The sequence below is a fragment of the Candoia aspera genome, chromosome 3 (assembly GCF_035149785.1).
Source record: "Candoia aspera isolate rCanAsp1 chromosome 3, rCanAsp1.hap2, whole genome shotgun sequence".
Taxonomy (NCBI): domain Eukaryota; kingdom Metazoa; phylum Chordata; class Lepidosauria; order Squamata; family Boidae; genus Candoia; species Candoia aspera.
The window spans coordinates 69,759,701-69,773,688 of NC_086155.1; the positions used below are offsets into that span (position 1 = coordinate 69,759,701).

The 13,988-nt window shown below is 40.1% G+C and overlaps 1 protein-coding gene across 1 annotated transcript in view; it reads left to right on the forward strand.

The window, feature by feature from the left end:
• Nucleotides 1-5,477: 5,477 nt before the first annotated feature.
• Nucleotides 5,478-13,988, forward strand: part of ROR1 (receptor tyrosine kinase like orphan receptor 1) — a 195,872-nt gene continuing 187,361 nt past the window's right edge. The window contains exon 1 of the mRNA XM_063298074.1: nt 5,478-5,756. Coding sequence (XP_063154144.1) covers nt 5,654-5,756 — 103 coding nt within the window. The 5' untranslated portion in view covers nt 5,478-5,653. The remainder of the gene's footprint in view (nt 5,757-13,988) is intronic.

Below are 13,988 nucleotides of genomic sequence, written 5' to 3' on the forward strand. Positions count from 1 at the left end.
TTATCTTTACATTAAATAATGAGCTGTCTATAATATATACAAATTAATCTTCTTGGATATTGGCTTCAAGACTTTTTTTATTATTACTTTTATTTCACATGTTGAAATGCTCAACTAGACATAGTTTCCTTTCAGAGACTTTTATCACATCAACATATTGACGGAGAATCCAGTCAAAATCTAATCAATCTCTTTGTCCTAATCTTGGTTATAATTCACCATTACTGAGTCTTTTTAAAATAGATGTTTTAATTTTTAAACTAAGGCATTTGCTTAGTTTAAAGGTTCTGCTTCTTTTTCCACTTTTTCGAGTGTCTTTTATTTTCAATTCTTCCACTATAGCACACCACAGTCTTTGCAACTGTTGCAAGTTAAAGGGAAAATAGCAAAAATATTTGTGTTGACTTCAGAATGCTGCAGATTAAAAGCAGATGTCTCCAAGCATGTGTTTTAACTTTCATTGATGTGCTCTGAAGAACAGTCTCTAGGCCAGGAAGCAAATTGTATTTGCTAATTGTGGGCAGTTGGACAGATGGGAAGCTAAAAATAATATTTTTATGTTTTATTACTGTAAATTATTTTATTTCTTCTCTCAAATAGAACATATCTGGTACATTTCATGTACCAGTTTTATACACACTTTTCCAACAAAGTTGTCATCAAGACTGGAGTTCCTTGCTGGATTCAACCAGTTGATAGTATCTATTTCCATTTTTTAACTTTTAAAATTGGTAGCTGAAAGAAAGTATTATCAAAGTAGCACTAACTTGTGTATTTCTCATTCTTAACCTCATGGCAAGCTCATGTTAGCAGGTGAATTCATAATTTCACCATGGTTTCATGGTTTCACAATCTTGTTTTAAAGGTTATTTAGTTACCTAATTCATAAATTTATCTGCTTCTGTCCCCAGAAAGGTATCTGTGCAAATTGGTCCTTAAAGGTGACTGATTTCTTGCCTCTTACTCAAATTTTAGATAAGTTAACTTATTGAGTGCTAGAAATGTCTTGGACATCAATCTCATATATATACTTCCAATGGATACAGGTGAATAAATCTAGTAAGTTGTGTTTATTAAATCAGTCGTACTCCTGCCCAGGTCTACCTAACCTGAATGGCAGCGTCTAAGCAAGTGATGGGCCCAACACCAGTGACAGAGGTGTTCAGAGGATTTTTTTTCCATTTCCATGTTTATTATTCAGAAATTAAATATAAATACTCACATAGAAAAAAAGAGAAGAAAAAAGTGGCTACTGATAAAAAGAAAAAAAAGAAAAAGAAAAATCAATAAAAACATTATTAGGAAATGTGATTACAAATTACGGGAGTCTTCACTGTTATGGAATGTGAGGGTGACCTTGGAAAATGGAGGGAAGAGATGCTGTCTAGGGAACAATCAGATAAAAGGAAAGGAAGTCCACAAGAGGGTAATGGTCTAAAGAAACTTAGGAAAGACTCACCCTGACCACTCAAATGATAAATAGAGAGGGCGGGAGATTTGTACTTTCAGACTTGCAAGTTTCTGTCAATGTAGCCTTACAATAAAGTAGAATTAGTTCATCTAGTCGTCTTTCCTGTCTGGTTTACCTGGAAGGTCTGACATTTACTGACTGCTTCATTCAGCAACTGCTTGAAGCTATGATGGCGCTGAAAAACTAGGTTTACAACTGGTCCTCAAACTGGTCCTCCTATCCTAGCATCCCCACGGTGACAGCCACAACTGGTGTACATTTATGATGGTCACAGTGTCGCATGGTCGCGTGATTGCCATTTGTGACCTTCACAGCTGGCTTCTGACAAGCAGTCAATTGGGATGACAGGGAGTCCCCAATTGCGGTCATGTGACATCTTGCTTAACGACCCATGTTGATTCTCTTAACGACTACACTGGCACTGATGTCCAGCACAGTTGTCCAGTTCAGACTATGAGATGGCCAGGCAGAGTTACTAATAAAATTCTTTATTGAGTAAACTATTTACAACAAGTTCTTGCAATAGATTAAAGCATGTAATTCCATCAAGTCCACCCAGATGGCAAAGGACACACAGGCAACACTGCAGAGTCAGACTGTGGCAATGCAGCAAGGCAGAACTTGGCCAATCCTCTGATCGAAGCTGCAAGGCTGGAAGGAGCTACGGTGCATGGCAAAGGAGAGGCTGAACACTCGAATTGGTGTCCTGGCACGCAGGCTGAATCAGGCTGGCACACAGAGGCTAGACAAGGCTGGGCTGGAATATCTGGGCAGGGCTTGGTTCTGGAGACAAGACTGGAATTGGCTGGAGCACTAGGCAAGGCTGGGTTCTGCAGGCAGGACTGCACTTGGCCGGGATGCCTAGGCAAGACTCAGATCTGAAGATGAGGCTGGACTGGACTGGAGCGTCTGGGCAAGACTTGAAGCTGGAGACAAGGCTGGACTGGACTGGAATGTCGAGACAAGGTTTGAACCTGGAGACAAGGCTAGACTGGACTGGAGCACTTAGACAAGGCTGCGATCTGGAGGCAAGGCTGGACTGAACTGGAGGGTTTAGGCAAGGCTGCGATCTGGAGGCACACCCGGATTGCAACAGAGCGACGTGGTGAGGCTTGGAGCTGGATGCGAGGCTGTGCTCAGCAGGGACGACAGGGAGAGGCTCTACTGGAGCGACCCGTGCAGAAGGCAGTTCCACAAGGGCAGAAGGCGCTGGCGCTGGTTCCACAATGGCTATAGGCAAGGCTTCTGATGCTGGTAAGGTTTCTTCCGCAGGTGCTGTGAGCTCAAAGGAGCGGTTGTCCCCGGCAGCTTGTTCTTGGCACGCCTGCCTTTTTATTTGTTCCTTTTCGCGCCGTTTCCCCTTACCAGCCAATCACGCTTCTTTTTCTTTCGTGCGTTTCTCTGCTCTCCTCTCTCGAGCACTGATTGGAGGCTTCCAACCTCCCTCTGGAGTTTGTCCAGTCATCTCCTGCGATTTCTCCTGCTCTGCTGAGTCACTTCCTGGTTTAGATTCTTCAGGACCTTGCTGATAGGTTTTGTTTTCCCCTTCTGACTCCGAATAAGTTTTGTTTTTGGAGTCAGAACCAGGCTCAAACCTCACAACAGTCATGAGATGTTTCACTTTACATCCATGTCACTTAGTGACAGAGTCGCTGGTCCCAATTGCGGTCGGTGAAGGCTGCCTGTATACTCTTCCCTCCTATTATACCCCAACTGATAATTGCAGTCCATATAAGCATTAGGATTTTGTCTATTTTGGATTTTTTTTCCTTTAGAAAAAGGTAAAGGTAAAGGTTTCCCTTGACGTAAAGTCCAGTCGAGTCCGACTCTAGGGGGCGGTGCTCATCTTCGTTTCTAAGCCTTGGAGCCGGCGTCCGTAGACACTTTCCGGGTCATGTGGCCAGCATGACTCACGGAACGCCGTTACCTTCCCGCCGAAGCGGTACCAATTAATCTACTCACATTTGCATGTTTTCGAACTGCTTGGTGTGCAGGAGCTGGGATTAACAACGGGAGCTCACCCCGCCACGCGGTTTCGAACCGCCGACCTTCCGATCGACAGCTCAGCGGTTTAACCCGCAGCGCCACCGCGTCCCTTCCTTTAGAAACTATACTCTAAATATCTGAGTTGAGGTGTTCACAGGACTGAAGGCTTTCATCAAAACGACGAAAGGACCATTCTGCTGTCTTGATGCAAATCAACCCGTCTGTACGTGTGTGCAATGCCACAACACACAAGCACAAAGGACAGAGCTTGTGCTGTAATGGCGTAACCCTTTAATAATTCCCCAACCCCTCTGCAAAATAGGAGGATTTTGCAAATGGAGTAGAATTTGAAAGGAGGCCAAAGTCAGCTTAAAACTAGGTCAGAGTTCACATTAATCCTTGTGATGTAAATTTTCCACCCTATGTATCTGTCAATAATATATAGTATTATATCTATGGTGACCAAATTCTCTTGGAAAACATAAAGGACAAACCTGAAAAAGAGGCAAATCTGAAAGAGGTTTATAAGGGTAAAAATATTTAATTGTTTATGTTTATAACTTTGCTTTACAAAGGAAAATTCAAGAGCAAAACCAAGAAAAACTACAAAAATGGATATTCTAATAAACATATCTAAAATCAAACAGTATATGTAAATATATTTTAAAAAGACAATTCAATTTCTATATATTTCACATGAATGTGAAAGACCGTGCATTAAGTGGTACCATTTGTATGGTAAAAGTTAAATAACCAAAATAAAGGACAAAAGTGAGTTTTTGAAAAATAAATAATCTAATGGACAGCTTTCTGAAATTAAGGACTGTCCTTTATAATAAAGGACATATGCCACTGTAATTATATATGAGATTTAGTTATAGCATCTTGACAATATAGAATCTATTAGATATTTATATTTATTTTATTTATATATTAGATATCATACATTAGATATAAACCAAAATCAAACAAACTATGATAGTTTATAGAAATGTTCAAACCAGGCTACTTTAGAATAATGTAATTTTGTGGTTGTTCTCTGCTACCTTCCAAGAGCTCTACAAAAGCAAGTCTTCAAATATTTAAAATAAATACAGTAAAACTCAGGCCTTGTAAACAAACGACTTTCTTTTAAATTGGCCCAGGTTTATAACACTCTCTCTCCAAGGAAATATTCCAGGTCTTTTTTTCTGCACTGTAGCAGTAATGAAACCAAGCAATAATCCATTCCACCCCAGCCCCAGCTTCAACTGGTTTTAAATGTAAAATGTGATATTATTTTTGCTCTTCTGTAACATGGAACATTTATTTCAAGATTTATGTTTTGGTATTTTCCAGTTGACTAATCTGTTAATTCTTTTGAAATGCATTTTCCACATTCTTATTGTATGCAATTTAGCTAAACATAATATTTAAAATAAAGGCATCACTTAGCAAACCCCTTCGCCCAAAATGGGCTTAGGAGTGGAAAAAACCCATTGGCAGAAATCCACCATTTACCAATCCTGTAAACAGCTTTTGCTCAAGTTGGCAAAGGGAGTAGCTTTTTCACCGTGTTTTTCCCTTAGCATTTCTTTCTTCATCCCTCCCCACTGAAACTAAGGAGAACGTTAATACTTACGCCAAGGTCCATGTCTTTTTTTCTACTTTTTGATGTTTAAAAAATGTTAATACATTGGGATGCAGCAACCATCACTATTGATATTTCTAAAAATATCTCATAGCCCCAGAGGGACTTTTATGAGATCAAAAGAGGAGGAGGCCCCTTCCGTTGGCTTTTTTGAGGCCGTGTGTATATATTCAAATGCACGCGAAATAAAACTCCAGGTGCGTTTTAAGCGGAAAGTTAAGTTTTAGGGGTTCTGCTGCCCAGGTAAAGAAGCGGGTCCTCCGTGGCCCAGCAGGGGGCGCGGGAGAGTCGATCGGGGCGGGCTGGCCGGCCCCTTCCAGTCGGCGGGCTGCCTTGGCCTGGGATGGGGCGGGCTGGAGCAGAGCTTCGAGAAAGTGACAAGCCAGGAGGCTGAAAAGCGAGGGAGGCGGCAACACGGCCAGCAAAGGCAGCCGCCTGGGGGCCCGTTTCACAGCCCGGCCTTGGACGGAGAGGAGAGGACCGGCAGGCGAAACCCCGTTCCGGCGACCCGGCTTCGGATTCCTGGATGTTGGAGTAGCGAGGACGGACGAGGAGCCGGCTCAGGAATGCAGCGGCAGCTCCATCCGGGCAGCTGGAAGAGGAGCCCTTTCCTGCTCCAGCTGCTCCTGTGGCTGCACACGAGGAGCCTGGCCGAACCCGCCGCCCCAGGTAAGCGAGGTCCCAGCGCGCCCGCCCGTCCGTCTCCCGCTCCTCCCTCGCAGTTGAAGATGCGCCGGCGGAGAAGGCTCCGCTTCTGGCTCGCCTCTGCAGGACGGAGAGAGGCCCGGGCTTCTCTGCCCTTCTTCCCGCTACTTTGCAAAGAGTTGGGCGGCTGATCCGAGGGTGTAATCAGCGGGACTCGTTTCCGGGGGAAAAGATCCTTTTTGCGTTGGGCTGCAGCTCGACGGGCGCTGTCCTGTTGGCCTTCGAGCGACTGAATGCCAGCTAAACGCGTTGCATGCAGAGGGGTATATGTGGGAAAGAGAGAGTTATGTGTCTCCTAATAAGACTGGCCAGTTCTGGAGCCAGAGCATACTTTGAGGCTGGATTCAGACCCCCCCCAGGATGTTAGAAGTGGTTGAGGGTGTCAAGCGCACGTGAGAAGGGTAGAATATCTCTGGACATGTGCAAATAGTTTTTCTTGCCGTAGGGCGGATTCGAAATTACCCGTCCCAAACAGGGATTAAATGGCATAGCATTTAGGGCATGCATTTTATTTGTGCCTTCTTCTCTGCCTTGTAAAGAGAGAGTAGGTACTGTGATGAGGCTTTTTTTTTTTTTGCAACAAGCTCCGTACTAAAGAGAAGCACCTCGGGATGCTGCAGAGGTGTTGCCTTCCGGCTTCAAACTGTTCGTATTCCCCCCTCCGGAACTTGTTTGCCGTATCTGATAGCCGTGGTCCGATGCTGGGCTTGCAATGAGAGAGATTTCCGGATCCCCAGCTGGCCTGCCCACCGCGCCTTTTTAATTGAAAGACTCCTTTCCTAATCCTTGAGTCGCCTGTAGTCAATTGTGCTCTGCTGCAAGGCGAAAATACTCTGCACGTGCTCTGAGCAAGCCTGCGCGGCAGCTGCATTGCAGTCCTTCACATGGTGGCTGAACCCGGAGCTAAGCGTCGGCGGGAAATTATAAATTAAAGGATTGGGAAGGGTTTAAGAATTGGGAGTTCACTGTGGCGAGGAGCTTGGTCCATTTTGGCGTCTCTGCTCCTGTTTAGGATTCCCTTAGCCTTTCCCGCTTCCTCGCCCTTTCTTTATGCCGCTCGCTGCTGCAGGAGACATTCGATGGGCCCCATACTCCCTCCCCCCCCCTCTAGCGAGGCTTTGCATTCTGCATTGAACGAAATGGAAAGTGGACGCCGCAATCTGAGCAAACCAGAATTTCAAACTTGTTTACTTGCTAGCTTCCTCTCTTCCCAGTGTGCCGAAGAGTCTGCTAAGATCTGGGCAAATATTCAGCATCTCTTAAACCTAAGGGTAACCCTTTGGGTACTAAGGTTGGTTTGTGGATTCCTAAATATTACCTGCATTTGCATCTTTAAAAATCAAAATGACACAATGGCAGCATTTAAAGACAAACTAATCAGTCTAGTGTAGGCCTTATTACTATCCCCATGGGAAACCTTGAGAGTTTCGGCTTGCCTTTTTTTCCCCTTCAGCTTGGGCTGAGACAGAATGAAAAGGAGGATGAGATGGCCTACTGGATTCAGTTCAATTATTCTTTGATTAAAGGGGTGGGGGAAAAGTTCTTAGAAGTGACAAAGTTGTGGAATGCAGTTCTGAAGATGACAGTAAGAGGAAGCTTAAACTGGTTCCCCTGGTAGATTGTGGCAGAGTAAATTGCTTTTTGGTGGTGCAGTCTTGAGAGGTGACACAAAGAAACTTGGACACGCAAGTGTGTTGGCACCACAATGAGGGAAAGTGTGTACTTGGGAATGATACTTGACAAGAATTTTTGACATCAGCTTTTGTTGGAGGTTATGTGAAAAAGCCAGATCAGACTCACTGCATTCAGAAAGATTTACTGCCAGAAAATGTGCACAGAACTGCATCCAGGCCTAGGCCCCAGTTCCTCGAGAAAGCCTAATAGTGTAGCATTGATGGGGCTGAATTGTATTGGGCCTGACAGTGCCCTGGATGAGAGGTTGTTTGGAGCCAGATATAAACTTCTCTGGTTATGATTTCCTCTCAACTTTGTAAATTGGGGGAAAAAAAATCACAAGCATGGAATGTTTACCCATTTGTATTAGTGAAAAAAGTTATATGCCCCTTTTAGCCAGTGGATTCCAAGATGGCATACCAATCAATCATAAAATTTTAAAAGCTACAGCAATATTAAAATTTTGTATTTTCTAATAAGAGTTTTGCTACCTTGCTAAAATTCAGCAAAACATCAATTTGAAATGTCAAATAAGCTAAGGCATTTAAGGTATTGAAATAATTGAGAAAACAACTTGGACCCAAAAAGAAGTGAAGGCATTTCTTTTTCTTTCTGCTTAGTTCATGCCTAATAGGGAGTAGGCCTTATTTTTTTTATTAAAAAAGTAAAAATTTTGGACTGACATATGGGAACTGTTTGGATCTTAAACCATTTAGGATTTAGAAGATAAGATAAGCTTTTTAAATTGTTACCAGTGAATAAGCAGCAGTGCAATTCTTTTAAAATAATCTACATTACTTAACATTCTGGAAATCAAATTTTAGGGCTAGTTGAGGCTTCCAAGTTATTTTCAAAAGAAAATCCACACATAAAGTCTTACACAAAACAGAGGGAATAAAACATTAAAGCCAACGCCTAGAAGAGTAAAACACTGATCCCAAATAATAAACTTAATGCAAACTTGTAGCGGAATACCCGGCAGAGGAGTAAACTCATTCACCAAAAAGCTTCTGTACATAATTGGTTCTTTAAGGAAAATGATGAAACCCAGAGGATAAGGACCCCCAGATTTGTCCCTTTTATTATAGTTGATTTAGTTGCTCTTAAAGTGGGGGGAGATACAATGCTACTGTAAGTGTAAGCAAGTTGCTTTGGGTGAAGATTTTTCAAGTAACCACTCCCGAGCCAATTAACATTTTAAAGATAATTTAAACTGTGGACTATAGAGGTTACAGGCTGGAGTTTGGAGTTCTCTTCTTCAAAGAGAGCCCTCATGTTGAGCACCTGATAGTAGACAAGCTTGGACCTCACTTCTACATGAATAACAAGCATTTTGGTATCTAGTGATAAAGTTGGATTTACAAGCATCTTTGTACTGCACCCTTTTTGAGTGGGCAAAGGAGTTAAATCACATCCTGAACAAATTAAAACCATGTCTTCATGTATTTGGTCACATTTATTCTTTGTCTTCCTTCTGTAGCAAACCATGTGCATGATGTCATAGCTTAAGTGTTAATATTGGTTAATATACTTCAACCATCCTGCCACAGATATGGTTGTTGGTGAAATTTTTTCTAACTTTATTAACATGAACTACACTATGTATGTGTATTGGAGAGTATCTGGCTAATGTACGTGTACATTGTTATATTAATACTGTACATATTTGGTGATTGGCTGCTGAGTGGGTAAGTTGATTTAACTCTAAAGCAGTTCATGTGTGATAATCTGAGATAATGTGGATTTTTTTTCTATAGAATTAAAACTCTGCTGTTTACTAATATAAAAAGTATTCATAGGGTGCAGTGGCAACAGAAAACTAGTGTGTGTAATTGGTAGAGTATTGGATTAGGACTGGATTTTGTTCTGGGATAAATTGCAGCAGCTCAAAATATCAGTTGTTATTCCAGAGGACTGCTATCAGGGAAATAAAGCAAAAGTGGGAAATTTGGTTGCACCTGAAAATAATTCTGCATTTTGGAATGGGTGTTAGTGTATATGAGAGAGAACTGGGCTACTAACATGCTAATATTAAAGCTTTGCTGAAATAATTAAGACTGCATTTTGCAGCTCTTGGCCTTAAATTTACCTTCTTTGGACATATTCTGGGAGATACATGAATAAGGATATTCTCTTTTATATTCACAGTAAAGTAGATAAGGTTGAAAATAATACATTGTCCAAGGTTACACAGCTGTATTAATGTAAAAAAATTCAAGGCAACTCTGCTGTAATATTGCCAGTTATTTGTAAAAACAGTAAAATGTATATATTCAAGAGAAAGACTTGGTCAGTTTAACCTTCAAGGATTCTGGTTGAGTGGAAATTTCAGTTGGGTTTACTAGACTGTGCAGAAAGCAAATACTTTAGTTGCTCTGCTATACTCTCAGATTTACTATTGAGTAAATCATATATCCTTGGGGATAAGGTATATTTTACTATGGAGGGACTATTGCAATACTAACTTTAGTATGATTATTATATTACAATTTCTGATGTGAAAGAATGAATAAAATATTACTTTAGTGTGAAAAAATCCATGATGCAGCAAGATATAAATGCTAATACACTGTAAATAGTTTTTTTTTTACTTTTTCTTACCTTCTGTGAAACCTTTAGCCTATAATTTATCATCTAACGGCTTAAATATTTAGTACTTAAATAATGTACTGCTGAATTTTTACATTTCAAATCATCACATTTATGCAAAATGTTATAACTGTCTCTTACAAAAGAAACTTGGATAGTTTCCGCATGTTTCTAAATATTCTTACATATTCTGTAATTGCTTTCTAAAATGTCTTCCATTTGTATTTATGTCACCACTATTATTATCAAAAATAAATGCTAATAGTCTTATAAAGAAAAAAAAATACTAAAAACAATATTAAGTTCTGGATTCCCTCCCATTGTTCCCGGGTGGTGATTTCATCAAATTATTTATTAACATTAAAATTTATTCTAGTTGCTATCTTTACATCAAATATTTCTCCCTTAAAAACCATACTCTAAGTATGTTTTTCTTTTGATAACTGATCAAAGTCAACCCAAGTGGTAATAATGCAGTTTATTTGGTTTCATTCCAGATTTATTGTATGCATGTCAAATTCCAGTCTGGAAATAGCCTGGTAACATTTTTTAGTATTTAATGTGAGCTAGATGCAGTTCAATTATTTAAAAAATTAAGATAGATAGTGGTTTTGAGAAAATACTATTTTTTTATTTTTATCCCACATTATTATTTTAATAAATAACTCAAGGCGGCGAACATACCTAATCCTCCTCCCTCCTCCTATTTTCCCCACAACAACAACCCTGTGAGGTGAGTTGGGCTGAGAGAGAGGGACTGGCCCAAAGTCACCCAGCTGGCTTTCATGCCTAAGGTGGGACTAGAACTCTCAGACTCCTGGTTTCTAGCCCAGCACCTTAACCACTAGACCAAACTGGCTCTCATATAAATATAAATATACATGGAAACCTGTATTATCAAAATAATTTCCATATAGCAGAAATTTTAAGTTTGCTTTTTCAGAAATTAAACAGTCAAGTTTCTGTTAGCAGTTGAAATCTCATACCACAAGACTTGACAGATTGAAATTTCCATTCTCAAAGTTTCTCTCATATCACTAAGGTTATATGTAAATCCTCCATTACTATTATTAGTATTGTTCAATGTAATTTAGTGGCTGCAGTCACACTTCCTTTTAAGGCATACTTTATTTGCTTGCTTAATTAAGCCACAGTTGCCTGGGTTCTCAAAATGCACAGAGTTATAAGTTGTGATTGACGAATCACAGTGTCTGTATTCATGCCACAAAGCCACAAGCCAGCAAACCACTGCACAGGGTATGAAGTCTGTTACTCTGAGTTCCTCTGAGTTTAATGCTGAGAGGCGGCATTAAAGGCCAGCATTGTTGGACTAACAAAGTTGGACCAGCATTGAGGCTAACCCCCCAGTCCTGCTTTTCTGTCTCCTGGCTATCTCGGTCTTATCTCTCAGAACGTGCAAACCAGACAGAGTAAGGAGATGATTTTTCAGTACTTCTCTCTGGGCGGTTGCATGGATTGGGACTACAGGAAGAGGGGAGATTGATAGTAGTAAAAGATGGGAAGGGAGCAGCTACCAAGGTATTTTCCTAACTAGTAGTGGTAATTGCGTAGGATATTTTTCAGTTCTGTTTCAGTGTCTAACCTACATCTAGTCATTTACTACAGCAAACCTGAGGTATACAACAACAAATGAAAAGTAGAACTGAGTATTATCTGCATATTAGCATCCTTATTGTTGTTTACACAGTGGGGGGGAAAACCCTTTTTAACTTCCTTTCAGAGCACACTTCCAGACAGGACTGGTGTCACAAACTGTTGTTCTGCTGGTCTTTCCAATGGGGGTGTCTAAGAAGCCTAACTGGATAATAAAAGCAGTCCCAACACTTCCCTGGTTTCCTAGATGGCTGTCGGCTGCCATTTGTCCTAGCTGCCTGCACGTAGCCCAACTCAACAGCCTAAACTCAGAAGCTCCAGGCTTTTTGTGGAAGAATTGTTGGTGGCCGTATGGTGGCTCTGTCAGACATTATCATAGCCTTATTTGGGAAAATTTCAGACAATAGCGAAACAAACATTTCCCTGTTGCTCTGGCAGTTTCTCAATAGCCAACTTGTTTTGTGACTGCTGCCGAGCGGCAGCTAGTGAAGAGCTGATGAAGGTGGTTCTCAGCAGAGTATGAGGTGGCATGATGGTGTGGTGGTTCTGCACTCCATCCCTTTTTTGCTGCAGTGATGTAGCATCTTTTTTGAAACTATAGTAATATTAAACGTAACATTTTGGTTATACTGCTTTTAGTATATAAAAGTGCAAACATTTTGTCAGAGACAGTTGCTTTCAACATTTAAGCACATATGTGAGTGAACCATGTGTTTGTGACTGCATGTTGTTCCATATATAGAAAGCATATGAAGTAACCCTTGATATTATTAGTAATAATAATAATTATTTATTAAACTTGTATGCTGCTCAACTCTCAACAACTCTGGACGGCTCACAACAATGAATTTCAATAAAATCAATAAAACATAAAAATACTGGGTTTTTGAAGAATATTTCTAGTTTCATTTATAAAAGATGCCCCCCTCTTTTTTTTGTAAAATCCTGTCTGATCGCTACTAAGTATCTGTTAGTGTTTCAAAGCCCAGCAGGTGAATTTGCATAATTTCTGTTGATCTAGAAATCTCCCTGTCAGACTCTTTATCTTAAGTCTTCCCTTTTGACCCATGCTGAAGTATAAAGCCAATGAAACTAGTATTCAGTAGTTACAGCAATAAAGATTTCATCAGTAAATGTCTATTAATGATGCAAATATAAACCCACTTCCATATGAGAATGGCAAATGCTAATTTAAGACTCTGCTAATGCAGCGGTGGACTGGATAAGCTTTTAATTTGATCCAGCATGACTATTCAGTCATCTTGTTCTTCCCTTCGGTACTGAAGTTCTATTTGGCACTTCTAGTCAGTGGACTATAAAGTTCTAATAATAAAAATATCCAGTAATCCTTCAAGCTAAATTTAGTCCTCTTTTTCTTAGAAAAATATTGGTTATTTTAACTATTTTAATTAAGCTAACATTGGTGCTGGTCTAGGATCTAACTTCCTAATTTTACCATTGCTTGTCATGTCCCTTTATCACAATGAAGACCTTACATATGTGCTACAAAAAGTTACCTTCAGTTTCCAGCTGCTCTTTATATTGTACTTCATGATGTTTTAGAATTGTTTTAAACTCTATTTTAAATTCATTTGCTCTGCTGTCCAGCAAAGAATTCTCCGTAATAGGAATTGAGAAATTTTTAGATAATCTCTCTTCAAAATCTATATAGATACTTGTCAGATAACCTATTATAACATGAGCAAGCCAGCTTAAATAATTTTTTGGCCCATGGTAATTGCAGCAGAGTGGGAAGAAATGGATAAAAAAAAATATTATCTAATGTAATCATCATAAAGTTCTTATCTGCCAAGGGCAGGGTACCAGGCACCAAAATGCCTTGGTACAAACCTTGATCTTCATTAACAGGAGTGGACTATTTATGGTTTCTTTATTTATTGCATTTTTACCTACCTTTCTGCCCCAATGACTAGTAACACTTAGTAAATCTTATCTTCACATGCTACTCTAATTAATGTTGTTTGGGAAGTTTGCGCTGATTTATTCACTCAAGGAAAAGTGTGGGTAACATAAGTTAAATTTTCCCAAGAAAGAGCTAGACATTTGAAGGTTACTTGTGAGTATATAAGCCTGAACAAAAATGCTTTCCCTGAGGTGTGATATTGGATACTGTTCTGTAGAGACAGGCAGAGAAATGCAATAACCATTTGAGACTGAAAAATCTCACAGTTGAAAATGCTTCAAAAACCCTTAACTAAAAGCAGGTGCTTGTTACGCAGATGTTATCTCACATACCAGGAATATCTATAAAGCTGCTTCATGCAGAATAAAACAAATAGTTGTGTGTAAAATTGTTTA